Raw genomic sequence first — 26,557 nt, forward strand, 5'->3', positions numbered from 1 at the left:
ACTCTCACTTTGGTTTCCCTTTAAAAAGGCTGAAATTACATTCTTATTTAATGATGTCAGGGTCTTGTCATATTTACTGCCCTTCCTCCTGAAAACCTCCCAAAACCACATGGCTGCCAGGTTCCGCCATGTACCCCTGCCCCCCTGCTGAAAAAATGCCATTCTCTTTTCTCTACTTGAGATAGTAAACAGAATAGTGCTTTTCAGCAGGGGGCAGGGCTACACAATGGAACCTGGCAGGTTTTAGGAAGGAACCAGCAGGTATAAATAACTGCCCGAGTGGTAGTTACAGCGCTGCCAGCCAGTGAGGTGCTCTGTGTGGGTGTCTGCGGTCCCCCCCTTTTCTTGGGGTATGGGTAGGGCTGACTCCTGCAGGATACAGCAGTGAGGTTGATTTCTTGCAAGCAGATGCAATATTCAAACGCTATGCCATTTTAACTAGTCAATATACACGAGGCAGCCAGTATATATGTCAGGTGACGCTTGGTCTAAGCACACACCACTTTTTTTCTTTGTAGTTTGCAATATATAACTTTTAAATAACAAGATGCTGACATCATAAAATGAAAATGTCAATTCATGCTGTATAGCCTCTTAACAAACATCACATCTCTGACCTGGCAACCCACACTTACAACCCCGAGCTGTGGGGTATCTAAGAAGCCCTGGGCCCTGTGCACATAGCTGGCCTTTGACCTGAGCAACCAGAGTGGTCGCTCAGGGCACCGGCTGCCAGGGGCGCACGTGCACAGCACAGATCACCCTCCTAACTTCTTCTAATTAGTCTGACCCTGGCCGTATTTGTACCTGGCTCCGGGTCTGTCTGTAGTTGCTGCAAGTGGTAGCTCCACCCCCCTTGGTGCCGCTCGGAGTGATGGGGGGTAGAACACAAGGAACCTGCTGCTGCCCCTTGCTGTGGGCGGCTGCCTCTTGCTGACAACACCATGTGTGCACGTGCCGCCCTCTAGAGGCTCTAGTGAGAGTAGTGAATGCTAGGCTGCAGAAGGTTTTGCAACCAAAAATCAGGAGTTTGGGTGGGGAGTCACTCAGGAGGACGAGTGGAGCAGTGACTGCCTGGTCTAAAGGCTGGAGGAGGAGCAGTGAGAGATTGCCCATGACAGATTCTGACATGATGGGGGGGGGGGGGGGGGAGAGAGATGTGTGTCTTTCCTTATTGGGAAGTTTGATGTTATGTAAAGGGGAGGGGGGTGTTTGGTTAAGTGTGCCAGGGGGGAGGTTAATGGTGATCCTCCTGTGAAGGTGAATTGCATATGGGCCTGTGTGTGTGAGTATGCGCGCGCCCGTGAAGAGGATGAAAGGGGGGGCACCAAAATCAGTTTTCGCTCAGGGCGCTGTGTAACCTAAGGCCATCCCTGCCCAACCCAAGCACTATATACATAACAATAGATATGCACTAAAACCAATCAAGGACAACCACAGTGTCAGAGGTGCAAAAAGGGGATGGGGAACAGCTTGTAAAAAGATAACTAACATGCAAAGCATCTATGGAAGTGAGCATTATCAGCACAAGACCAATAAAGAGCGAATACTGTGTAAAAAAGAGGGCCCCTTGGGGCCCCTCTGGCCCAAGGGCCCCGATGCGGTCACAACCTCTGCAACCTATTGCTATGCCACTGACCCCTAGTAAGAGCATGGTTACTGCTAATTCTGCAGGTGAAAATTTTGCAGTTTGCTTACATCTCAAGTAGATAGGTGCAGGTTCAGCCAGTGAATAAAAACTGCTTCACAAGAGGGGAAAAATAGGCCATCTATATTACAATGGAATAACCATTACCTGTACCTTTAAAAAAGAGTTCCCACGCCAATATCCTCGGAAGTGTCGCACGCCAATATCCTCTCATCTTGCGATCTTTGTTTACATTGATTGAAGATCTCTGCGCATCCGCCGCCACACACCACCGCTCCCCAAGCAGCTCTAGCTATACTCTGTATAGCTAGAGCAAAAGCATATTTGAATTTTGGCTCCAAGGCTCCCCATTGGTCCATTAACAGACCAATGGGGATCCTCCTGACTGTGTGCTCGATCCTTCCCACTTCCTTCATGAGCACCTCCCAAATTTTGACAACAGATTGTGGGCTGTCCACGGCTCAACCTTCTTTGCGATCGATCAGACATGAACCACGGTTCAATTGCCGCTGTCACATTTGATAAGATCGGATAAGATCAGACCTGTCCAATTCCATCTCGATCGAGAATTCAATTGCAATCGACTGGATAATCGAATAGAAACCTTCGATACTTCTGTTTTTTTTACATCTGATTTGATCGGATTTATCTATTGCATTTAGGATCGAGGGCTACTATTGCATGGTGTAGATGGGGCTTTAATAGGGAGATGGCATCAACAGCATTTATCAGCATACAATTCTGTTTTATCATGTCCACCTAAACATTAGCAGGCAGCCAGTGTATGCTTTCTGTCTTCAGTAAGGTAAGGGCTGTTAACTACATGTGATTTGCTGCATTGTGCGATCTGTTTCAGTTTGCAAATCGCAATATGCCTGAACATCGGCAAATTAAAATTGCAGAGACTCTTATACCAGTGCAATTTATTTGTGATCAGATTTTGCCTAATCACAAACATCCCGAATGCTGCATGTTTCAACTCGGAGGGCGATGTATTTCGGGGTCTGGTAATCACCGGAACCCCGCGTTACCCTTACATGAGGCTCGCACGCACTCTAGTATTAGTGCTATAGCGGCGCCCAGCTTCAGCATGCGGCACTAAGGCCAAGCACTAATGATGACCTACGTGTATCCTGGAGGGCTCATTCAAATAAGTCAGTGTTTGGGATCTTGTTGGAAGGGATTCAGGGAGAATGGACAGTTGTGGGATTCTTCAATCAAGCAAGAAGATGGTGAACAGCTGAGTACATGATAAGAAAAATACACAATACAGAATATTTTAAAAATAGTCATAGATTTCCATTTAGGACTTTGATAAAATACACTTAAAAATTAGTTATGTGTGTATTTTATCAAGTTTTTTGTATTTTACCTTCAATATTAACACAAGGTTTGGCGGTTTTGCCACCGTCCCCTAATATAGTAAGCCGCATGTGTTGGTTTAGGTTAAGATGCCCAAGGCTCACTGGCTGTGCACACTTGGCCCCCAATGAAATGCACATATGTATACGCAGGGCAGCCATCAGGGGGGGACAACTGACACTGCAGTGAGGGGCCCTGGGCTTCTGGGGGCTCTGCCCCCCCCCCAAAAAAAAAAACGCTGGAAGGGCCGCATGTGCTGGCTGCGGGCCTGTGGCTCTCTAACTAACATACTGGGCCACCACCTATACCTGGCTACCTATACTGGGGCTGGCCTTGAACCACCTATACCTAGCTACCTATACTGGGGTACCACCTATACCTGGCTACCTATACTGGGGCACCACCTATACTTGGCTACTTATACTGGGGTGCCTATACCTTGCTACCTATACTGGGGCACCTGTACCTGGATAACCTATACTGTTGCACCACCCATACCAGGCTACCTATACTGGGGGCAACTATACTTGGCTACCTATACTGGGTGTACCTATGCCTGGATACCTATACTGGGGACACCTAAACCTGGCTAGGGCAGGTAGACGAGCTGAGACAGAAGGGAACAAGAGGTAACACACGGGGATAAAAGAGGCACAGGGGGAACAGAGGCGGACAAAAGGGAAAAAAGAGATGAGATGGGAACATGAGGTCACACGGAGGGACATAAAAGAGGCACAAACTAAGATGAGACAGAGGGGGACAAAAGAGGTACAGGAAGACCAAAAAAACCACCCGCCCTGGTGATGCCCAACCCTAACCGCCCCCCCAGGTGGCGCCTAACTTTAACCACAACCCACACCTAAGTTAACCCCCCCCCCCCCCCCCCGGTGGTGCCTAACCCTAACCACTTCCCCTGCAAAAACACCCTTGCACACATAGAAACGAAAATATCCTTGATAACGTAAAATCTGTATATATAAACAAAATAGTATGACAAAAATTATAACATTGCAAGCTTCTAAAATAACATATTTAAAAAACTTTAATGTTCTAATGTTGTCGGGCGCCCCTATTAATGATAAATGCATTAGAGCAGGGGTGCCCAATAGGTCGATCACGATCTACCGGCCGTGTCATGTAAAATTTTGCGGCCGGCAGCTGTCGGAATCTGCTGCCAGCCGCTGGCCAATCGGAACAGGCGCAGAGGAGAGGGGCGGTACAGCGCTAGGGGAGGACGCTGCCGCAACGTCATAGCTGGGGGCGGTGCTGGGCACAATGCGTCAATGCACGCTGCCCGCCGCCCCCTTCGCTCGCTGGACTCTGGAGGCACTCGCAGCGCGGCTGATGGAGGGGAGACCCGGAGGAGCCCCAGACACCGCCTCTGGAACTGGAAGGAGGTGAGTGGCCCCTACGCCTACCTACACTATACCTGGCTAACTATACTGAAGGCACCAACACCTAACTACTCCATACCTGGCTAACTATACTGAAGGTCCCTGCACCTAACTACACTATACCTGGCTAACTATAATGAAGGCACCCACACCTAACTACACTATACCTGGCTAACTATACTGAAGGTCCCTGCACCTAACTACACTATACCTGGCTACCTATACTGAATGCCCCTACACCTAACTACACTATACCTGGCTAACTATACTGAAGGTCCCTGCACCTAACTACACTATTCCTGGCTAACTATAATGAAGGCACCCACACCTAACTACACTATACCTGGCTACCTATATTGAAGGTCCCTGCACCTAACTACACTATACCTGGCTAACTATACTGAAGGTCCCTGCACCTAACTACACTATACCTGGCTAACTATAAAGAAGGCACCCACACCTAACTACACTATACCTGGCTAACTATACTGAAGGCCCCTACACCTAACTACACTACACCTGGCTACCTATACTGAAGGCCCCTATACCTATCTACCTATACTGAAGACATGTATACCTGTTACAGAAATGTTGGTAGATCTCCTGGACTCGGCAAATTTTAAAGTAGCTCGTGAACCGAAAAAGTGTGGGCACCCCTGCATTAGAGTCTATGTTCGTCCACTAGCCCTTTTTTCCTGCTTCCGTTCTACGATTGCAAGAAATGAATCACCATGTGGCTTCAGTCCCCACATGGTGATTGGCTGGCTGCAGGACTCCTGCAAACTAACTGAAGAAGTGAAGGAGAGATCACCTAGGTAATATATGCCGCCTATGCACACATCCGATCCTCCCTCCACCTAATCCTACTCCGTAAAGCTGCAGCACACCTAAAGCCGCAGTGTGCTGAATTGTAAAAAATGGCCTGGTCACTAAGGGGATGTCAGCCTGTGGTCCTCAAGAAGTAACAAAAAAATGCATAAAAAATGCATACAAAACGCAATAAAACACTATACCTCTGTGTCACCATTGACATACATTAAGTGCATTTTAGATGCATTTTGGAAAAATAGGCAGCAAGTTCATCGTTTTCTAAAACATACATTGCAGAATGCGCACATATGCATTTTTTCATGCGTCCCATTGACTTGTATTATGTGCAGGGTTGCTCGTAAACTACGCCAGCACAAATCTACGCGTCGTAGTACGCAACTACGCATCGTAGTTCGTAGACGAAGTTTAAGAACTACACGTACGCATTTCCGCGTAGTTGTAGTCCCGCTATGCAAAGCTTCGCCCGCTACGCGTAGTTGACGTATGTATTACGAAGTCAACTACGCGTGCGGTAACTGCATCTATATGGATCATTGCGCATGCGCAGAATATTATTGCCCTTTTATACGCATACAATTCCGCATTGGAAGGTGGAATGTACGCTTATATTAGTTTATATTTGCAAATAGGTTGAAGAGTATTGCGGAAATTTTTCTGCATAAGGGCATAAGCGGTCGCATCAACTACGCTTCGCACTACGCGAAGCTTGCATAATTTAACACGTAGCCTACGAAATGCAAACGTAGTGAAGTTTCTGATTACATAGCCGTAGATTGCGAAGCGTATTTGCGTAAAAATACGTGTAGTTCCAGCGTAGCGAAGTTGGCGACTACGACCATCCCTGATTATGTGCGTCAACGCTAACGTTTCCCACAACTCTAGTGTTTCCACCTAGTGTGTTCCTACCCTCAGGGAAACATTAAAACCTGGTGTGGATCTCTTTCATCACACAAGCACCTGTCCCATGCAAGTACCTGTCCCAAAAAGGTCATAAGAAAACCGAGAGCTGTTTAAATGGCAGTGCAGATGAGAGCATTCTGGAACATATATAAACACCATTACTTTTCCAGACTCTCTCTTCCTGCAATTACCGCAATGGTTATAGAACAGTGTCAACTGCTATCTGGATGAGTATCACTGAATCCATTGCTAGGGTTATATTAGGTCGCAGTGATAGCAGGCCTGCTATGACCCAGATCAGTAAGTAATGTGAAATTGGTCATGATGCATGGCCATGCTTTCAGACACTTATATTATAAATAGGATGAGCACACTGTGGCTTATTCATTAAAATTATTACTTGTGGTTGTTGTGCAATATTGTGCAATAAGTTCAACTTAAAGAGAACCTGAACGGAAAATAAAAAGTCAAAATAACCATATACAGTTCATACTTACCTCCTGTGCAGTCTACTCCTCAATCTCTTTCTCCTCTCCTGCGTCCCATTTTTCCATTGTGATCAATGGATTTCTCTGTCCTCCATTTTAAAAATGGCCACTACCCCCTAACAGCTTTCTGGTCAGCAGCACACTGTTAAACTGTAACATCACCCACTTGAGCCATAGGGAAGCATGGACATTACCTTGCACATGCAGTTGTAACTGACAGCTGCTGATATATAACTGACAGCAACTAGTATATTTCAGTTCTGACAAAATATTGTCAGAACGGGAAGGAATCACTGTAAGGCCCAGTGCACAACAAAACCGCTAGCAGATCCACAAAACGCTAGCGGTTTTTGGAGCTGATTTCAGAGCGATTCTAGGTATGTTTTCTAAACACACCTAGTGGTTTTGGTGCGTTTTTGGGTAGCAGATTACATATATTGTTACAGTAAAAGCTGTTACTGAACAGCTTCTGTAACAAAACGCCTGGCAAACCGCTCTGAAGTAGCGTTTTTCAGAGCGGTTTGCGTTTTTCCTATACTTTACATTGAGGACGAAACGCTTCTGAAAACCGCAAACGTGGTTTGCGGCTTGGCAAAAACCTCAAACCGCCGGTGTGCACTATCCCATTGCAATACATTAGCCAAGCGTTTTTACAGGCGGATGCGGCCAGCGGATCGCTCCAAAAACCGCTCGGTGGGCACTAGGCCTAAGGGCTGAGACACACCAGAAAAGCTCCCCAAACGCTAGAGGTTTCAAAAGCTCTTCCCAATGTAATGCTATGTTTTTTGTTTTTTTTACAAAACCTCATCGCTCTAGTGTGCACAGACACATAGGATAACATTAGCAGGAGGTTTCAAAAACTCAAAACGCTCAGAAAAACTCCTCTGGTGTGCGCCAGGCCTAAGAAGAAAATGGTGAGCCTCTGAGAGGAACTGACGGTGAGGTTAGTATGTAATATTCATTTACAGCTATGTCATGTGTTTATTTTAAATACTTTTCCTTGCTTCATGTTCCCTTTAAAGAAAAACCGTAACCAAGGATTGAACTTCATCCCAATCAGTAGCTGATACCTCCTTTCCCATGAGAAATATTTTCCTTTTTTCAATTAGATCATCAGGGGGCTCTGCATGGCTGATATTGTAGTGAAACCTCTCCCACGGTGTGATGTCAAATACTGTCATTACACTGTGGGAGCTTTGTTGCATTGTGGGAAATAACAGCTGTTTCCAACTGCCAAAAATTCATAATTTCTTTCCACAGACATAATCTGCCAGCAGTAAAAATGTTGCCATGTGATAAATGTAAGAATGTAAATCAGGGAGAGGAAAGATTTTACAATGGGCAAACACTGACTAAATCATTTAGAAATAATTATTGTAAAAATTATGGACTTTTTTTTCATTAAGTTATTTTCGGTGCAGTTCCTCTTCAAGATTACTAATATAATACCTGTATATGCTACACAAGTAGCATAATGCGCATTGCCGAGATGTGTGTGTTACCTAGGTAATGTGAGCTGCATGTCACCAAGCGCTACATGGATGATTTTTGGGCCCATATGCCCTGAATGGAAGGTATAGGAAAAACGCAAAACGCTTACAAAATCGCTTTGTGCAGTGATTGCATTCGCATTTTTAAGAATAAATACATTGCATTTATTCCTTTCTGGATCAAAGAGTTTACTTCTTGATTTGCGTCAGGTGCTTAGAAAAGCACTTTTAACAAAAACGCATCTCCCACCCAAGCGCTGGGAAAGGAAAAACAATGCCTTAAAAAACTGCCAACACGAACGGACACACTATCGGAATGCAGTGGGAACTATGCCTTAGTGAATATTGCCTGTGGTTGCAGATCACCCAGGGTCTTTTCTTATTACAGTTTTAGGCTCCCTGGTCCCTGCACACTGCATGCGATTCCGATTTTTAATCGTTACTGCATGCTGCATTTTTTACACCGTTTTTCTGTTGATTGCATTCAGAGAAAATCGGAATTGCAAATCGGAATCGGAAACGGAATCGCAAAACGGATTTGCAGTGTGCAAGGAGCCTCAGCAAGTCAAGGGCCACTGTGTGTTACTTGTGCACAGGGGCGTAGCAATAGGAGTTGCAGAGGTTGTAACCGCATCGGGGCCCTTGGGCCAGAGGCGCCCCAAAGGGCCCTGCCTCAACTTCAGAATTTGCTCTTTATGTGTCCTGTGCTGGTAATAATCAATTCTATAGATGCTCTGAATAGTGCTGATCATTAATAAACTGCTTCCCATCCCCTCCTTGCACATCTGACACTGTGATTGTCCTTGGCAGGTTTTGGTGCGCTGTATCAATTGTTTTGTATAGAGTGTTTGGGGGGCCCCAATGTAAAACTTGTATCGCACCCACACCTCCTTAGCTATACCACTGCTTGTGCACACAGAAAAACATATACAGGTTACTAGACATAAATGTCCATCACATATTATAACCTGGCAGAGAAGGGAGAAAACAGAAGAAAACCGGCACTGCTGAAAGCTGTGTTTAACCCCCTTGCCGTTACAATTCTGGCGGCAAGGGGGCAGCGCAACACTTTTTTGTTATTTATTTTTTTTTAAATCATGTAGCAAGCCCAGGGCTCGTGATAGCCGCTGACAAGCGGCATCCCCCTATCCACCCTAATCGCCTTCAGCGATCAGATTAAGAAGGAAATCCTGTTCAGAACGGGATTTGCTGCTGGGCTTCCCCGGTCGCCATGGCGACCGGGCGGGATGACGTCACTGACGTCATGGATGTCAGAGGGAATCCCGATCCACCCCTCAGCGCTGCCTGGCACTGTCAAGAACCGGCCCGCGGCACGCCTGCGTATACGGTTCCCGACTGCGGGTTTGACCAGACTGAGAGGGGAAGCAGCCTTAGTCAAGCTAAAACAAGGCTGGGACCCCTCAGAACACCTCTCACTGCCACCACTAGCGGTTCGCTAGACACTTCCACTCTGCTGTCGAGTCCTCAGCGCGCACTCCGCGTTTTCGTATTTGGGTCAGCTTTGCGCTTAGGCCAAATACGGGAACGCCACGCACCCACACACACACACAGTTGCAATCTTACACTGTCGTGAAGCAAAGACCCACTAACAGTCGTTCCGAACGATACTGCTAGTCCCTCTGCTGTCGCTACTCGCACTGGCGTTGTTCGTACGTTGGGTCAGCTGTGCGCTTAGGCCAACGTATGACAAACGCCCCCACACACAATGCAATTACAATTTCATACGGTAGTGTTGCTCAAGCGTACAATTAAGCATGAAACTTATACACGGTTACACTTCAGTCTCTTCTAGGCTATGAGTGTTAGTTTAGTACGGCAGAAGTCAAACTTATTAAATAATAATTTAATATTCTAGAAAAACATAGAACAATGCAGAACTTAATATATACAAAAAGATTACAAAAAACAAAGTAAAAATAGTTACAAGATAAAAGTTACAAAGATAACACACACGGATATTTGCGTAAAAATAAATGGGGGAAAAAAGAACGTTACCAGCTTAGGTTAGAACGTTGTTTGACGGGAGGACGCCGTTTCGACCAGGAGTCGCGATCCTCCCTAGCTATTCGCTACCTCCGAGAGAAGATACCGGTGGCTGTCTTGGGCCACCTTAAATAGTCCGAAGTGTCCCCTGGGGCATTTAATGTCCAGCCCCCAGGAACTAATGCAGTTTCCCCGTTTGTGACATCACCAAACGCTTGTCATAATCCTTCTTGTGATATGCACTTCAAAGGGGGTTCCTGTTTTAGCTTCTTGAAGTTTGGCAGGACACAATGTCACCCATTGAACTCTGCAGACATCAAAAAGCTTCCTCCACATTATTTCCTTGGTTAAAGTGTATTTTAGCACATCCATGAAAAGATCGAATTTTGGTTACAGGTAGCAGTTTGCCTGTAATCCTGTTTACACTTACAGATTTCAAAGCAATTCCACTTCCGTTTTTAAAGTGTGTAGAAATTTCCAACCCCTTCAGGTGTCCGCTTCCCATCCCCAACACTCTGGCAGGTTTGCTTTGTATGATGGGACAATGGCTGATTCCAGTTCAAAAGCCATGCCGACCAGCCTATTCTTCCTCAATTGGCCGCTAATTAGCAGTACACTCAGTGTCCCCGGCTGGACAATGAGGGCAGAGGTAATGTACATTTACATGCAGACTTACATTATCCTTCAGATTACTCTGGCCAGGTGGCCAATTACTACCAAGCACAATACACATCTGAGGTTTTACCCAGTAGACAGAAAAAAGACAGAAATATGTTCTGTTATTATCCTTAACTCATAAGCACCCCAGTATATTCCTGACACGCCCCCTCTTCCAAATGGCGCCGGCAGATGATTCTAACGAATTGTCCTGACAAAGCCGACACTGACGGCCGGGCCTGGGGGGGGGTAATTCCTTAGCTCCAAGCTACAGGACTGGAAAGCTAGGTCAGGTTGCTGCAATGTGTCATTGCCCCTGACAACCTGACGTAACCAACCAGGGGAATGAGGGTCAGTGACAACCGTGAATTCGCGACCATAGAGACAGTGCTGCAGCTGGGGGAGGGTTCCAACCGTCGCTACACGCACTTTCTCTATAGTGGCAGGAGCTATCTCTCGGTCCCTTTGGGGATCGATTATCTGCTGGTCTGCCTCTTCCCCTTCGGACAGCTCCGAGGGAATAACTTCCCAGAACCCTCTCAGCCCGCCCCTCCCAGCTGGTGACCTGCTGGCTAGCCCCCTGAGCTCTTCCAGGCTGCTGTCAAATTGAACAGCCCCAGAGAGCTCAGTGCTGCCTGTCACACATTCTAGGAAGGCTGCAGACGGAGAGGCTCCTGGGCCCTCAGGGCCAGGTTCCGAATTAGATGTGGCTGACCCAGCAGCATTTGCCACTTCGGTGGACAGTCCCTGTGCTGTAGACTCGCTAGCGCTGCGGGTTACCACGGCAGCTGAGGGAGCGCCCACATTACACACATCGTAAATCACATCGCCTTTGGTCTTGAAACCATCTGAAGGGGGAGGATCTGGCCTGGTGCCATCTGCCCCTTCAGTGGACAGTCCACCTGCTGCAGCCCAGCGAGCGCCGCTGGTTACTCCTGCAGCTGACGGAGTGTCCACATGACACACAGCATTATGTAGCACAACACTGGTGACATCAGCATAATCAGCCCTACGTATATGGTCATTTGGGCCCTCACATAAAACATCAACATTATCTGCAGCATTATACACAGTGGTACTCAGCACTTCACCAGTAGCATCAACAGTTCCTGCATCGATCGCATCGATAGTCCGGGCGTCATAAATGACATTATCAATTTCTGCATTCTTTGTATCAACATGTCCCACTCCAGGCCTAGGCACTGGAGACTCACTAGGGCTGGCTCCTAGCATACAGTCCGTAGCCCCTAGGGCCTCGCCAGCACTCCCCACTTGCACAGCATTATCCAACAGTGCCTTGCAAGAGTCCTGAACTTCTGCTGGGGATGCAGGCCCCACAGGGTTTGGGGTAGGCTCATACCGGGCCACTAACCGTCCCAGGTCAGTACCCAGCAAAACGTTGGTGGGGATTTTGTCAGTTACCCCAACTTCTTTCAGTCCGCTGCCGGCCCCCCAATCCAGGTGGACCAAGGCGGTGGGTATTGCTGGGGTGACACCCCCAATTCCTCTGACAGCAATCATTTTCCCAGGTATGTACTGCTCCGGGTTCACAAGCTGGGGATGTATGAGAGTCACTTCTGCTCCAGTGTCTCTCAGCCCAGTGGCAACTGTACCCCCAACCGTGACAAGCTGCAGATTCTCTGCATAGCCAGTGGCATTCCTGGTAGCACACAAAGCCGTTGGGACTTCACTGGGGTTTGAGGCCTCACTGGATTTTGGGGCCTCCCTCTTCCTCTCTGGGCAAGTCATGCTGATATGACCCACCCTGTCACATACAAAGCATTTCCGAGTGTCAGTGGTTGGTTGCCTGAATCCAGGAGACAGCGGTGCTTGCCTCCTCTGGGTGCTGGGTGAAACAGGTTTAGCCATCTGTTCTCCTCTCCAGCTGGGCGTAGTAGTCCTCCGGGACTCAGGTGCTCTATGGGCGGTGTAGACATCGGCCATTTCCGCAGCCTCATCCACTGTCTTTGGTTCTCGATCCAGCACAAACAGCCGGACCTCAACAGGACAGGTGTGTAGGAACTGGTCTTTTATCATCAGCTCCTGCAGGGCATCCAAGGTTTTAACTGACAGTCCTTTTAGCCACTGCTGGAAGGCAGTGCGCAGGTTGCAGGCATGATCCAGGTAGCTGTCATTAGGACCTCGCTGCACTGTCCTGAAACGTTTTCGATACACCTCTGGCGTGAGGTGGTATCGTGCAATGATGGCTTTCTTAATTGCCTCAAAGTCTGTTTCTTCCTCCTGGGGGAGACTCACAAACGCCTCCAGGGCCTTGCCTCTCAGCCCTGGTGTGAGGTATCTTGCCCACTGCTCACGGGGCACCCCATACTGCCGACAAGTCCTTTAAAACCCCTGTAGGAAAGTGTCTATGTCAGAGTCCTTGTCCATAGCGGGGAACTTATCCAGGGGGATTCTGTGGACTCGCTCACCTTCGCGTTCTGCGGGTCCAGCAGACCGGTTCTGCTGCTGAAGTTTAGCCAGCTCCAGCTGGTGTCTCCGTTCAGCACTTTCCCTCTCGGCCTGGTGTTGCCGTTCAGCTCTTCCTTCCTCTGCCTGTCGGTGCAGTAGGATCAGCTTTAGGCGCAGTTCAGGATCAGCCGAGTTCAGTAGCTGTAGATCTGCTTCCAGAGATGGCATCTCCCTGCTTGGTGGATCGTCCAGGACATCGTCTCCACTTGCATTCTGTGGCGTGAGCGATTCCTCCTCTGGCGTGTCCTGAGCTGCATCCGCTGACGTTGAAGCACGGGCTTGCTCTGCCTCATCATGCTCCTCGAGGGCACGAACCAACTGCTCCTTAGTCTGGCCGCTCACCGTCTCGATGCCTTTGTGCTCACACAGGTTGAGTAGTATCTCTTTGTTTTGCCTTGCATAGCTGGATGCTTTCTGAGCCATCGTGTTGCAAAAAAAAAAAAAGAAAAAAAAAAGGGGGGAAGGGAAAGCAAATACCAAGTGTGTATCTTTGAACAAAAAAAAAACTTATATAGATTCTGCACTGAGTAGACTTCTGTAGGCTAGTTGCTTCTAGCAAGCTTCCAGCCTTTAGTACTCAGAATAGCGAGCTAAACTGCGTACTAATGTACTAAACAATCCCACCACTGCCAGCCAATTATGTCAAGAACCGGCCCGCGGCACGCCTGCGTATACGGTTCCCGACTGCGGGTTTGACCAGACTGAGAGGGGAAGCAGCCTTAGTCAAGCTAAAACAAGGCTGGGACTCCTCAGAACACCTCTCACTGCCACCACTAGCGGTTCGCTAGACACTTCCACTCTGCTGTCGAGTCCTCAGCGCGCACTCCGCGTTTTCGTATTTGGGTCAGCTTTGCGCTTAGGCCAAATACGGGAACGCCACGCACCCACACACACACACAGTTGCAATCTTACACTGTCGTGAAGCAAAGACCCACTAACAGTCGTTCCGAACGATACTGCTAGTCCCTCTGCTGTCGCTACTCGCACTGGCGTTGTTCGTACGTTGGGTCAGCTGTGCGCTTAGGCCAACGTATGACAAACGCCCCCACACACAATGCAATTACAATTTCATACGGTAGTGTTGCTCAAGCGTACAATTAAGCATGAAACTTATACACGGTTACACTTCAGTCTCTTCTAGGCTATGAGTGTTAGTTTAGTACGGCAGAAGTCAAACTTATTAAATAATAATTTAATATTCTAGAAAAACATAGAACAATGCAGAACTTAATATATACAAAAAGATTACAAAAAACAAAGTAAAAATAGTTACAAGATAAAAGTTACAAAGATAACACACACGGATATTTGCGTAAAAATAAATGGGGGAAAAAAGAACGTTACCAGCTTAGGTTAGAACGTTGTTTGACGGGAGGACGCCGTTTCGACCAGGAGTCGCGATCCTCCCTAGCTATTCGCTACCTCCGAGAGAAGATACCGGTGGCTGTCTTGGGCCACCTTAAATAGTCCGAAGTGTCCCCTGGGGCATTTAATGTCCAGCCCCCAGGAACTAATGCAGTTTCCCCGTTTGTGACATCACCAAACGCTTGTCATAATCCTTCTTGTGATATGCACTTCAAAGGGGGTTCCTGTTTTAGCTTCTTGAAGTTTGGCAGGACACAATGTCACCCATTGAACTCTGCAGACATCAAAAAGCTTCCTCCACATTATTTCCTTGGTTAAAGTGTATTTTAGCACATCCATGAAAAGATCGAATTTTGGTTACAGGTAGCAGTTTGCCTGTAATCCTGTTTACACTTACAGATTTCAAAGCAATTCCACTTCCGTTTTTAAAGTCTGTAGAAATTTCCAACCCCTTCAGGTGTCCACTTCCCATCCCCAACACTCTGGCAGGCTTGCTTTGTATGATGGGACAATGGCTGATTCCAGTTCAAAAGCCATGCCGACCAGCCTATTCTTCCTCAATTGGCCGCTAATTAGCAGTACACTCAGTGTCCCCGGCTGGACAATGAGGGCAGAGGTAATGTACATTTACATGCAGACTTACATTATCCTTCAGATTACTCTGGCCAGGTGGCCAATTACTACCAAGCACAATACACATCTGAGGTTTTACCCAGTAGACAGAAAAAAGACAGAAATATGTTCTGTTATTATCCTTAACTCATAAGCACCCCAGTATATTCCTGACAGGCACTGATTGGCCAGGCTGCGCAAGGGGTCTGGAGGGGGGGGGGGGGTCGACGTGGCGGGTAGCGGCGAATCGGCGGCGAGCAGAAACTGCACGCAGCTAGCAAAGTGCTAGCTGCGTGCAGGAAAATTTTTTTTTGAAAATCGGCCCAGCGGGGCCTGAGAAATCCTCCTACACAGTTTACCCCGAGCTGAGCTCGGGATAACCGGCAAGGAGGTTAATACAAATTAGTTGATTGTAGTGCATACATGAACATGCAATAAAACAGGCAACTTGCACTGCAGGTGAAAAAAAGAGTATATAAAACGAGTGGGATACCTTGTGGTGCGGTGGATGCCAGGTGTTTTAAGCTTGACGGCCGTTTCGCGCCCGTCTGCGCATCGATGGAGGCTGCAAAGCGGGGAGTGCGGACTGCCGGTATTTGTAACCTGGTGCGCATAGCGGTAACGTCCCGCTCGTCCACTCCACCCCTTCACTTCCTTCTCAAGTCTGCAGGTGACTGGAACACTTGCGTGCCAGCAACGTCTGACATAATGGCGGCGAGTAAACACTGAATCCATTGATCAGTGTAGCGTAAATTACACTTGATCGCACGCCTGTGGCACAAGTTGGGCCGATTTGGCGCCATCTTGTGTCACAAAAAGAGAAAACACCTCCAATGTGGCTTCAGGGTAAGTGGCATCCACCGCACCACAAGGTATCCCACTCGTTTTATATACTCTTTTTTTCACCTGCAGTGCAAGTTGCCTGTTTTATTGCATGTTCATGTATGCACTACAATCAACTAATTTGTATTAAACACAGCTTTCAGCAGTGACGGTTTTCTTCTGTTTTCTGCCTCCTCTGCCACTTTCCATATCTTATTATACCAGAGCACGCTTGGCCGGAAGTGGGATATTGGACGGACCGCCGCAAGACGCTTGCTCTTATAGTGGTGCCAACACGCTTTTTTTCTATCACTGTTGCCGAAACATATTATAACCTATTCTTAAAATGGTAGTGGACCAGGAGTGCCCAACGTGGTTCCATATTCTCTGTGATCTGAGTCAGTTGCTCCACCTATAAATAAACAATATAACAATGTAAATATTAATAAGAAAGTAAAATGATGTGTACTTTTCATCTAAGTCCATCATAATGCTACTAAATCTAGGATAATTTTTTACATGGTTGCACCAATTTTCCTGAAGTAATGCATTATGGTCTTGCTCTTGGAACTCTTGCTCTATTGAAATGATGGCATGCAAATACTGTCAGTTTAAAACTGCAGCAATACACTTTAAAGTCCATAATAAAGGTGCAGATTCTCTAATGCAGCAATAAAAATGGTCAGTGCACACAGTGAACATACAGTAAGGCATACTGGTGTTTATGCAAACTGCGTAACGGACATTGCGCATAATGCACAACACACGTCACATACAAAACGTACATGTTGCCTGTACTGTATATTGGGCATTAGTTTGTAAATTATGTAAATTCATTGCTTTTGTGTATGTATTTGTACAATTGCAATACCCATGGGCAAAATACATTAGCTTAGCTCTCATTTCATCACATTTAAGCACTTCCTGCAATATGGACGTTTATAAAGTCCTATTTGTGCACCTTTAGTGCAAATAGGCTGTTTATATAAGTTCACATGCACAGACACATATTTTGTTCAATTCAGCTCATGGCATGAAGAGGTTAAAAAAACACATTAAAATCAATTTTCTCAAAACTACAAGCTTTTTTTTGAAAAATTTTTTATTCTTCCTAACTCATCTAGCACTTAGAATTTAGTGATTTTTCTGTTAACTGCATAAGTCAAAGGCAAAGCTGGCCATACACTTATAGATGGCCACCAGATCGACCATCAGATCGAATCTGATCATAGATGGATCTATTGCCTGCCCACACACTTGTGTTGCTACAGAAAAAGTGACGCTATTTAAACAGGTAGCAACTAAACAGGTAAGTATCTTTGTAATTCTGCCAAACATCAGCTACAATCAATAACGATAAGATAAAATACGTTTATTGATACAAATACATGTTATACAAAAAGACACAAAACCAAGAATACAACGAGAAATCAATCAATCAATCAATGTAAAATACATCACCTTGTGTTATGTCTGTTTGCTTGAGTTGCAGTGTTTCTAGGCTATACCGCAGTTTCTAGCCTACACCACAAAGTGACTCCTTTTCCCAAAGATTAGATAGGACCCTCAAGCAATGCAATGCGGTCATTAGCAATGTCAGAGTGCAATGCGAAGTCAAGAGACGTAGGACATCAATGAAGAAGGTCTGATCTTTATAAATTTTATAACCCTTCAGAGACTATATCTGCCTATTGAATGTAATGAACTTCTTAATATTAACTAGCCCTTCCCACATAATGCTTAGCTTCCCACATAAGGCCATGTTCTGACTGTCTTCCTCTGCCTTCCCGTAGATGACAGATTTATAACCTGCCCTAAGACAAGACAAGAGTCTACTTTTGAATAGTCAAGACATTTTACACTGCCCCCTTCTGCTTTTGGTTGCATATTTATCTGGACAAGTAAGAATCAGACAATTAAGCTCAGACAATTAAGAGCTATGAAGAGGATCACTATATTCATTCATCATTAAGTGATAAATGTTAATAGCCCATGAGTCATCTGGGTGTACATATTTTCCACATATCTTATGCAATGAGGTATGCGTTCACAGCTAATTATAAACTTCAGAACACCGGTTCGTACAAAAAATCATTGCTCAAGAGGTAGCACTCACGGTGCACACACTACAAACATTTGCATAGATAAATGATTAATATAAAAAAATAAAAAAATAAAACGCTTTCCACAATTGCATTTCACAATGCTTCTATATATCTCATAAAGTCCTTGTGCATCCTATGCGTATGGCAACTTTTCAGTCACTACATCAACAGTCCCTTAGTCTTAAAGGAATACTGTAGGGGGGTCGGGGAAAATGAGTTGAACTTACCAGGGGCTTCTAATGGTCCCCCACAGACATCCTGAGCCCGCACAGCCACTCACCGATGCTCCGGCCCCGCCTCCGGTTCACTTCTGGAATTTCAGACTTTAAAGTCTGAAAACCACTACGCCTGTGTTGCCATGTCCTCGCTCCTGCTGATGTCACCAGGAGCGTACTGCGCAGGCACAGACTGGGGTTGTGCTATCCACTTATGGTGACGTCAGTGGGTGCAAGGACATGGCAATACAGGCCCCGGGTAAGTTCAACTCATTTTCTCCCAACCCCCCTACAGTATTCCTTTAATAGTGATGGGTCGTTCACGAACGACCAGGCTCTAAGAGCCGCTCTTTGCTGTGAATGACAAGAGCCGGTGCTCAGTTTAAAAAGAGCCGATGCCTGTGAGTCACTCACCAGTGCACTCTGCTCTGTAATAAAGGGCGCTGAGGCATGCTGGGAGATGTAGTCCTCCTCCTGGAGCTTTTAGCGGTGTATGGGGTGGAGCAAAGCAGCAGCAGCAGGAGGGATTGCCCCACTCAGAGAAGCAGCCTGGAGTTGTCATGGAGACGGGGCGGGGCTTTTCTTCTGTATCTGAGTGGCTTCTAATGATATTAAATGAAGAGCCGTTTGAGAGCCATACGAGCCGGCTCTTTAATGAGCCGATGCTCTTAAAAGAGCCGGAATTCCCATCACTAAGTCTCCAGATAGCTTGATAATTCTTCAAGGAAAAAAGACAAGCCACCACCTCACCCTTTGTGAGCCACTCACCACTTTGGCAACAAGCTGACTCTTCAGTGCAGTTTCTAATCTTTATCCTTTAGGCTTTGTCACCACCATACCTCAATAAAAATATCTCAGATAGTGTAATATTGCTAAAACTTTTATTACTATAAAAATTATTTGCACTCACATGATCCAGGATTTGGTAGAAGCAGAGATTCATTTTTGATGGGGCTAAACCCCCCGTGTTTGCTGGCCGTCTCTGTGTCCGAATCCAGTCCGCATTACCTCTGCCGCACGGTCGGTGGGTTAAAGTGTCTGGGGCCTCGCCTCTGCCTTCTCCATGCCGCACGCTAGTCTTGCTTGCATGGAGCCTGGTGCGTAGTGTGAAGAGTTTTAAGACGTATCCCGCCCTCTAGGAAAACCCCTCCCACTTCTTCCCAGCCTGTAATCCGATCCGGTAATTTGGTCATTTGCTGCAAGTCATGCCCTTCAGTGCATGCGCTGCTCGGCCACGCACGCACCCCCATCATGCTCCCGCAAGCTTTCTGCACCTGCACAGGACAACGAGGGATCCCACACACCTCATGGGGCTGGAGGAAGCATAACTACAATAAGTATAAATACAGCCTATGATCTAATCTCAGATTTCATTTAAAATGGTGGCTCTCATTACTTGATCAATACAAGATGGTGCCTCCTCTCAAAGGGGCACGGGTGTGCAAATACAATACCGCACAAAGATTTTGAATCAATTTCAGCATGAAATCTGTGGAGCCGCCCACTGTCTCGCTGGCCAGGCCTCCCCCATCTGTGCTCCCCCAGGACAGCTGCAGTACTCTCACCTGTTCGGCTGCTGTGGGTCCTCCCAGATCCAGTGCTTTTATTTAATGCCATCACTTCCTCCCTGTGTCCCTCTTCCATGTTAACTGACACAAGCTAAAATTCAACAAGCTTCGGCATGTATGCTGCCGGCCCTCTAGTGTTTCAACTTCGGCTTTTTTCACGTGACATGGAAGAAAAGAGGACACAGGGAGGAAAAGACACATGGCATGAAGTTAAAGCACTGGACCTGGGCTGGAGGACACCTGACAGGCGAGAGTACTGCTGCTATTCTGCATCAGTTGTCGCCAAATCAAAAGCTGCTAGCAAGGTGCTCCAGGCCCGCTGACAATCAAGCCACATTTTCTGTCCTGTCCGATTGACCAAATTTCAGAAGGAATTTGATCCGGCAACATTTGCATTACCGATTTCACAGCAGATTTGATCACAGTGATCAAATCTGCTGTCTATCCATGGTCAAATTGACTAGTGTATGGCTTGCTTAAGAAAAACAGAAGATGGCTTCTCCTTAGAATGGAAATAAATGGTAATATAGTGTTTTTTTTTTTTTTTACTTTTTCCCACTATTCTCCCTGACATACCTCTTTCGTGGACCTCTTTCCAATAGTTTTTAATGCATGAACAGGACCAACAGACATGTGCCATTGTGTCTCTTCTTCCACTTACAAACTACATGCAATCAGGCAACCAGAAAATCCCAGATATCTACCAATGCCGTTACTGTTCCTTCCTTATTGCAATACTGTTAACTAATATCATTCATTCCCAGGACCGCATTTCTGGAAAGGCCTCAAAGGCCATGGCCTAGGGCGATAAAATCAGATAATATCAGAAGGGCGTCAGGACTTGGAGAGAGAAGAGGTCATATGTCTAAGTAAATCATCTCTTCTGGTCCCACAGCTCCCCAATCTCTGCATCTCTCTCACACTTCTTGGTGTGTTATGACAATCAGAATCTACTGTCACCTGATGATCCATTCCTCTGTATGATGGACATACAAGTTGATGTAAGAAATACCAGGAGTGTACATTACAAAGTAGATAGGACTAAGTTGCGCTGAGTTTTAATGCAGGCATTCACAAACATCAGTGAGCTCTGCTAGTTTCTTCACCTTCTCCTTTACAGCTGTCACAGCAGCTGTTAATTACACTTTCTTATCTCTGCCTAAATGTATGGCTGTTTTCTCTTTTTTTCTTCCTAGCCAGCAGCGATCTCTTCTATGCTTCAGGTAACTCTTTCCTGATTAATTTTCTGTCCTTCAGCTCCTACCATCTATGAGAACTACAGGAATACAAATGCTGTTTGCTTCCCTTTCATTGCTAAACTGACTGTCATCTGAGCTGCTACTACCTCTGTGCTAGTGTGTATGGTTTGGCATCCTTCTAATTTCCTTTAACAGTAGAGCATTGTACCATCTTAGCCATCAGCGAAAGCAGAGAGTTTTGAATCAGGATGATACCATTTATTGGCTTAAAAGAAAAAAAAGAGCGAGCTGTCTGCTAATAAGCCTTCTTCGGACTTTGTCCCTGTATACTGTCAATATGTTAGAGCACACCACCATATGTACATTTAGCATTCAAAAGAGATACATATATTTTTAAGCAAATATAAATACATGTCATTCAGATGCTTTAAAGTGGAGCTGAACTTTTGCACAAGACAGAAGGAAAACAGAGAGAAATGCACCCTGTATGTATTTAGAGAGCCTGTGTAATCCGCCCTCATCTGTGTCTAATCACAATTTGTAATTTGATCTCTCCCCTGTGTCATCTGACTGCCACAACATCTAAGCTCATTTGAAAGCACAGGATGTTAACAATATGTCTGCTTCCATGAAAGGAGGAAGTAAACACACTGCCAATTTACTGCAGGATTTGTATCAGCTGTAACAAAGAAATGTTTTTCTTTAAAGGTTATTATGTTGTTGTGTATCTTTTAGAGCAGAGAGGAAGTTCTGAGTTCAGGTCCGCTCTAATTACAACAGTACATCCGAAGTGGGTCTTGGCTTGATATTTGCTACTTACCTGTTCTCTGTCTTGGGCTCCTCTCCATTGCACTGCCTTGTCCCCTGTTTGTGGCTCCGACTGCAGCGAGTCGCACAGAGGACAAAGAAGCAGCGCATGCTCTGGCCACTTGCGCTCCCTGTAATTTCCCGCTCCTGCCCAGATGTGCTTGTGCACAGCAACCTAGGCCAGTATAGTGTTATGCATTCTTGAAGTACCGGTTATACATCAGCGTCATTTCTCAAGTGTGCATGCCCAGAACACTATCGGCTGCTGTGCACTTTCAGGCAGGAATTGTGAGAGGACAGAGAGAGCATCCACTGATTCTTTGTTGAATGGGGGGCACAGCAGCACAAGTAAAATGAGTCCATGTTTTTTTGGGGGGGAGGGAGGTGGTTGGTCACAGCAGGCCTAGGGCACTGGAAAGTACAAATCCGGCCCTGTTCATTCCCAACACACAATGAAGGTTTGGTTTTTTATATCTGTTTGTTTACCTGGTTGCCTGTAGTTTATAAGTGCAAGGGGTTAATACTGATATTAGCTACATCTAGAGCAGAACTTTTATTTCTTAGACCGTAACTTTTAAAGGAGTACAGACTAAACTGGTGATACGTGTTTTGCAATTGCTAGCTAGTCTGATTACTATCTCCTTTTCCAATTCAGACAGAAACTGTGTGTAGCCTAAAGTGGCCCATACACCTAACGATTTTCCCGCCGAGATACAGCCGTTTCAATCACAGTGATCGAAACGGCTGTGAAATCGCCGCACACACTGCTGGCAGAAGGATCGATTTCCATCCAAACTCGATCGTTCCCGTCGATTCCCATCGACCCATCCGTGCGGAAGATTTTTCTCAGTCGCCGGCGGGTCGGGAGTGCGTTGATAGCGGCGTTCAAATGCCCGACGACAGACGCAATGCAGCGGGTATACATTACCTGTTCCGGCCGGCGCGAGTCACTGTTGTCTTCTTCTCCGCTCCGCTCCAGACTGTTCCCGCAGCTACACAGAACTTCCTGTCCCGGCAGGAAGTTTAAACAGTAGAGCGCCCTCTACTGTTTAAACTTCCCCTGGACAAGAAGTTCAGTAAATGCAGGAACGGTCTGGAGCGGAGCGGAGAAGAAGACAGCGGTGACAGCGGGGACTCGCGCCAGCCGGAACAGGTAATGTATGCAGGGGGGGGTGGGGGGGCGGCAGCAGCGGCAGCTCCACAGACTGTGATTGGTTTCAGGCTGAAATCGATTCACAATCTGTTTGCAGTAAAGGTGGCCATACGATCCCTCTCTGATCAGATTCGATCAGAGAGGGATCTATCTGTTGGTCGAATCTGATGGCAAATCGACCAGTGTATGGTCACCTTAAGATTTGTAGCATTTTGTTAGAGATTTTGAATCAGGACAATTCCATTTATTGCAAATGATAAATCAATAAATGGTATCAGCCATCAGTAAAAGCAAGAAGTTTTGAATCAGGATAACACGGTACAATACTCTGCTGCTACTATTTAATAGTGCTTTATATCCTCCCTACTTGTGCAAACTCTCTCTATTTTTATTACATTATCTAAATACTTATTAGTGGTAAATTTTTCTTCAGAGATGTTTACATCTTATTGTATCTTCACCTGTCACAAGGGAAAGGTCTCATTTCCGATATGAGCCTGTGTGGTCCGCACTACTCTAGGTGCATTTTAGTGTGCCTCTATCAAATAATTTATTAATTCTTCTGTTGACATTCCAGACCCTATTTTTACAATGAAAAGAAAGCCAGGGCACCCTCCAAGAGGAAGTAGTGGTGATCCTAAATGAGCCAGAGTGCTCCTTTTTGTATAAATTCTCCCCCAGATGTCAAGAGTTGCCTTGTTAAAGAGCCTCCAAGCTTTGCCTAGATTCAAAATTGAAACTTACCCGGGGCTTTCCGCAGCCCAGTGCTGGTTGGAAGGTCGCACGACGTACACCTGGGTCTTCTCCCAGGGCCTGGGCAGAAATGGCTGGCCGGCGGCTCCTGGCCGACACTGGGCCCGAGTGTCGGGCTCCTCTTCCTGATATGTCACGTCTGACGTCACTACGCCGGCCGCCTCGCGTCATCACGGTGGCCGGAGTGACAGCATGCGTGGTTTAATCAGAACTGACCGGAACTGGGCTGCGGAAAGCCCCGGGTAAGTTCAAATTTTGAATCTAGTCAGAGCTCGGAGTCCCTTTAAAATGTAGGCACTCTCTAAAAGTAGCCAGTTAAGGATTGTAAGTTAGGTTTAGGTCCGTTTGAAATACAAATTTTCATGATGCATCTGCTTGTGACAATAGTTTTGAACTGTTTAGCTCTTCTGCCAAGGTCATGTTATTATTATGAGTGAACAATGAGGCAAGTCAAAGAGTGATGAATTCTCATTTATTGTATTGTTTCCAAGCTCACACTCACAATAGCTTGGATCTTAGATAAAAGTCCATTCAAAGTTTAAGGATTAAGCCCATTGACAGAGGATCAGGCACAGCACCACCTTGCAAAAGGTACAGTCAGTATGGGCTTTATCACGTATAAAAGACTTTGGAAATGGGGATTTATTATTGTATTATCCATAATCACTGTGGCTGTTCTTCAAAAGCACCTGTCTATGGATTGTGACTTGGAAATGCTTAACTATGACATTTTGACGATAAAATTTCAGTGTAAACAGTATGTGCATGCAACTCTGGAATTACCTCCAACTAGCAAGATCAACTGCTCCAGAATTATAAGAGGAGATTCAGATGCCATAAAAGAAGCGAAAGAATCTCAAAGCAAAAGGCGTCTTCCTCTCACTGAAGATCACTATATGGAAATAACTAGGGATTGTAAGACGTTTAAGAAGGATCGTAAATATTTCACATTTTCATTGAGTAAAGAAGAAGAAGAATTCCCCCTCGCTTACACCATGGTTATCCACAACAAAATTGAAATGTTTGAGAGGCTCTTGAGGTCAATATATATGCCACATAATGTTTACTGTGTGCATATAGATGAGAAGTCTAAAGCAAAGTTTAAGGAGGCAGTGAAGTCTATAACCATGTGCTTTGATAATGTCTTTGTGGCATCGAAACTGGAGACAGTGGTCTATGCCTCTTGGTCAAGAGTTCAGGCTGATCTTAACTGCATGGAAGACATGTTGGAAAGCACAGTTCAGTGGAAATACCTTCTAAACACCTGTGGAACTGATTTTCCTATAAAAACCAATCATGAGATTGTTATAGCTCTTAAATCTTTAAATGGAAAAAATAGTATGGAGTCTGAAAAAACACCAGCACAAAAAATGGGTCGTTGGTTATACCACCATGACGTAGACAAGCGAGTATTGAGAACTACGGAAAAAAAATCAGCACCACCAGACAATATTCCTATGTTCTCTGGGAATGCTTATGTAGTAATCACAAAAGATTTTGTAAAAGCCCTCTTTAATAATTCAAAGGTGAAGAAGGTATTGGAATGGGAGAAAGACACTTTCAGTCCAGATGAACATCTTTGGGCAACACTACATCGTATGCCAGAAGTTCCTGGTTCTGTCCCATCACATAGTAAATATGATACTTCTGATCTACAAGCTATTGCCAGACTGGTGAAATGGTTAGATGCTGCTGGAGATCTCAGTAAGGGAGCACCATATGAGAACTGCAATGGAATTTTTGCTCGTGGTGTTTGTGTTTATGGAATTGGGGATTTACCATGGATGTTGCAACAACATCATCTTTTTGCAAACAAGTTTGACACCTTGGTGGACAATTATGCCATTGAATGTCTAGAACAATATGTCAGACACAAAACTCTTTATGGCACAAACTTGTGAAAAGAAACAGAAAGTCTTGCAAAAGGAAAGTTAACAGTTTTGATTTATAATAGAAAATATTTTGGGAAACTTTTGTTATGTTGTTGAATTGCAAGGTGACTTTTGCTGTCTTATGTTATGGGAGACAAACATTTCCACAAAAATTTTAATTTCTCATGAAGACAAGAAGATGTGAAACAAATAAGCAGTTCTAGTGAACAGTTTGTTGGTTATAGCCAGAAGGGTTTGTTTTTTACAGTTTTATCAACCAATGAAAATCCAGACGCCTTATTTAAAACAAAACAAAATGTGTTCACAAATTTGCCTTATTACTTTCCTAATACATAAGATTTGGATTTCCCATTTTGTGAGTATTGCCTTATTTCTAGATAACTCACTGTCAACCTTTTAATCACTTGTAAATTTGTTTGGGGATATCTTTGGCAGCTGTTTCTTAACTGCAAAATACTACTGGTACTGGTACATATCCATGGGTCTTTTTAAAGGCCACTGGGTAAAAATGAGTTATGGAAAATGTAGAGAAGGGTTAGAATCACATTTAAGGTTTACACTGTCTGTATTCCCTCATTTCCTGTGTCTGAGACCTCTTTGGCTTTACTATGAACTCTGGAGGTGCTGGGAACATGAGATAAGGAACACAATAAAACTTTGTTGTAGGTTATAATTTTTGTTGTTACTTATTTATGTTTCTTAATCCATAGAATGCAAAAAGTGAAAAATAAAATGTTCCCCCATAGGGATACAGACAGCATTAAAACACCCTGCATTTTCCCTGCAGTGCTTCCGCAGTGCGAAACGGCCGTTAGGCTGCCCG

General features: G+C 45.5%; 1 protein-coding gene across 1 annotated transcript; it reads left to right on the plus strand.

Annotated features, from left to right (window-relative positions):
- The first annotated feature begins 17,608 nt into the window (after positions 1 to 17,608).
- LOC137561279 (beta-1,3-galactosyl-O-glycosyl-glycoprotein beta-1,6-N-acetylglucosaminyltransferase 3-like) lies at positions 17,609 to 25,743 on the plus strand. Its single transcript, XM_068272543.1, has 2 exons — positions 17,609 to 17,617; positions 24,640 to 25,743. Exon 2 carries the CDS (start codon positions 24,739 to 24,741, stop codon positions 25,741 to 25,743), a length of 1,005 nt encoding a protein of 334 aa, XP_068128644.1. The 5' UTR covers positions 17,609 to 17,617; positions 24,640 to 24,738.
- The last annotated feature ends 814 nt before the right edge of the window (positions 25,744 to 26,557 follow it).

The sequence above is a fragment of the Hyperolius riggenbachi genome, chromosome 3, assembly GCF_040937935.1.
Source record: "Hyperolius riggenbachi isolate aHypRig1 chromosome 3, aHypRig1.pri, whole genome shotgun sequence".
Taxonomy (NCBI): Eukaryota; Metazoa; Chordata; class Amphibia; order Anura; family Hyperoliidae; genus Hyperolius; species Hyperolius riggenbachi.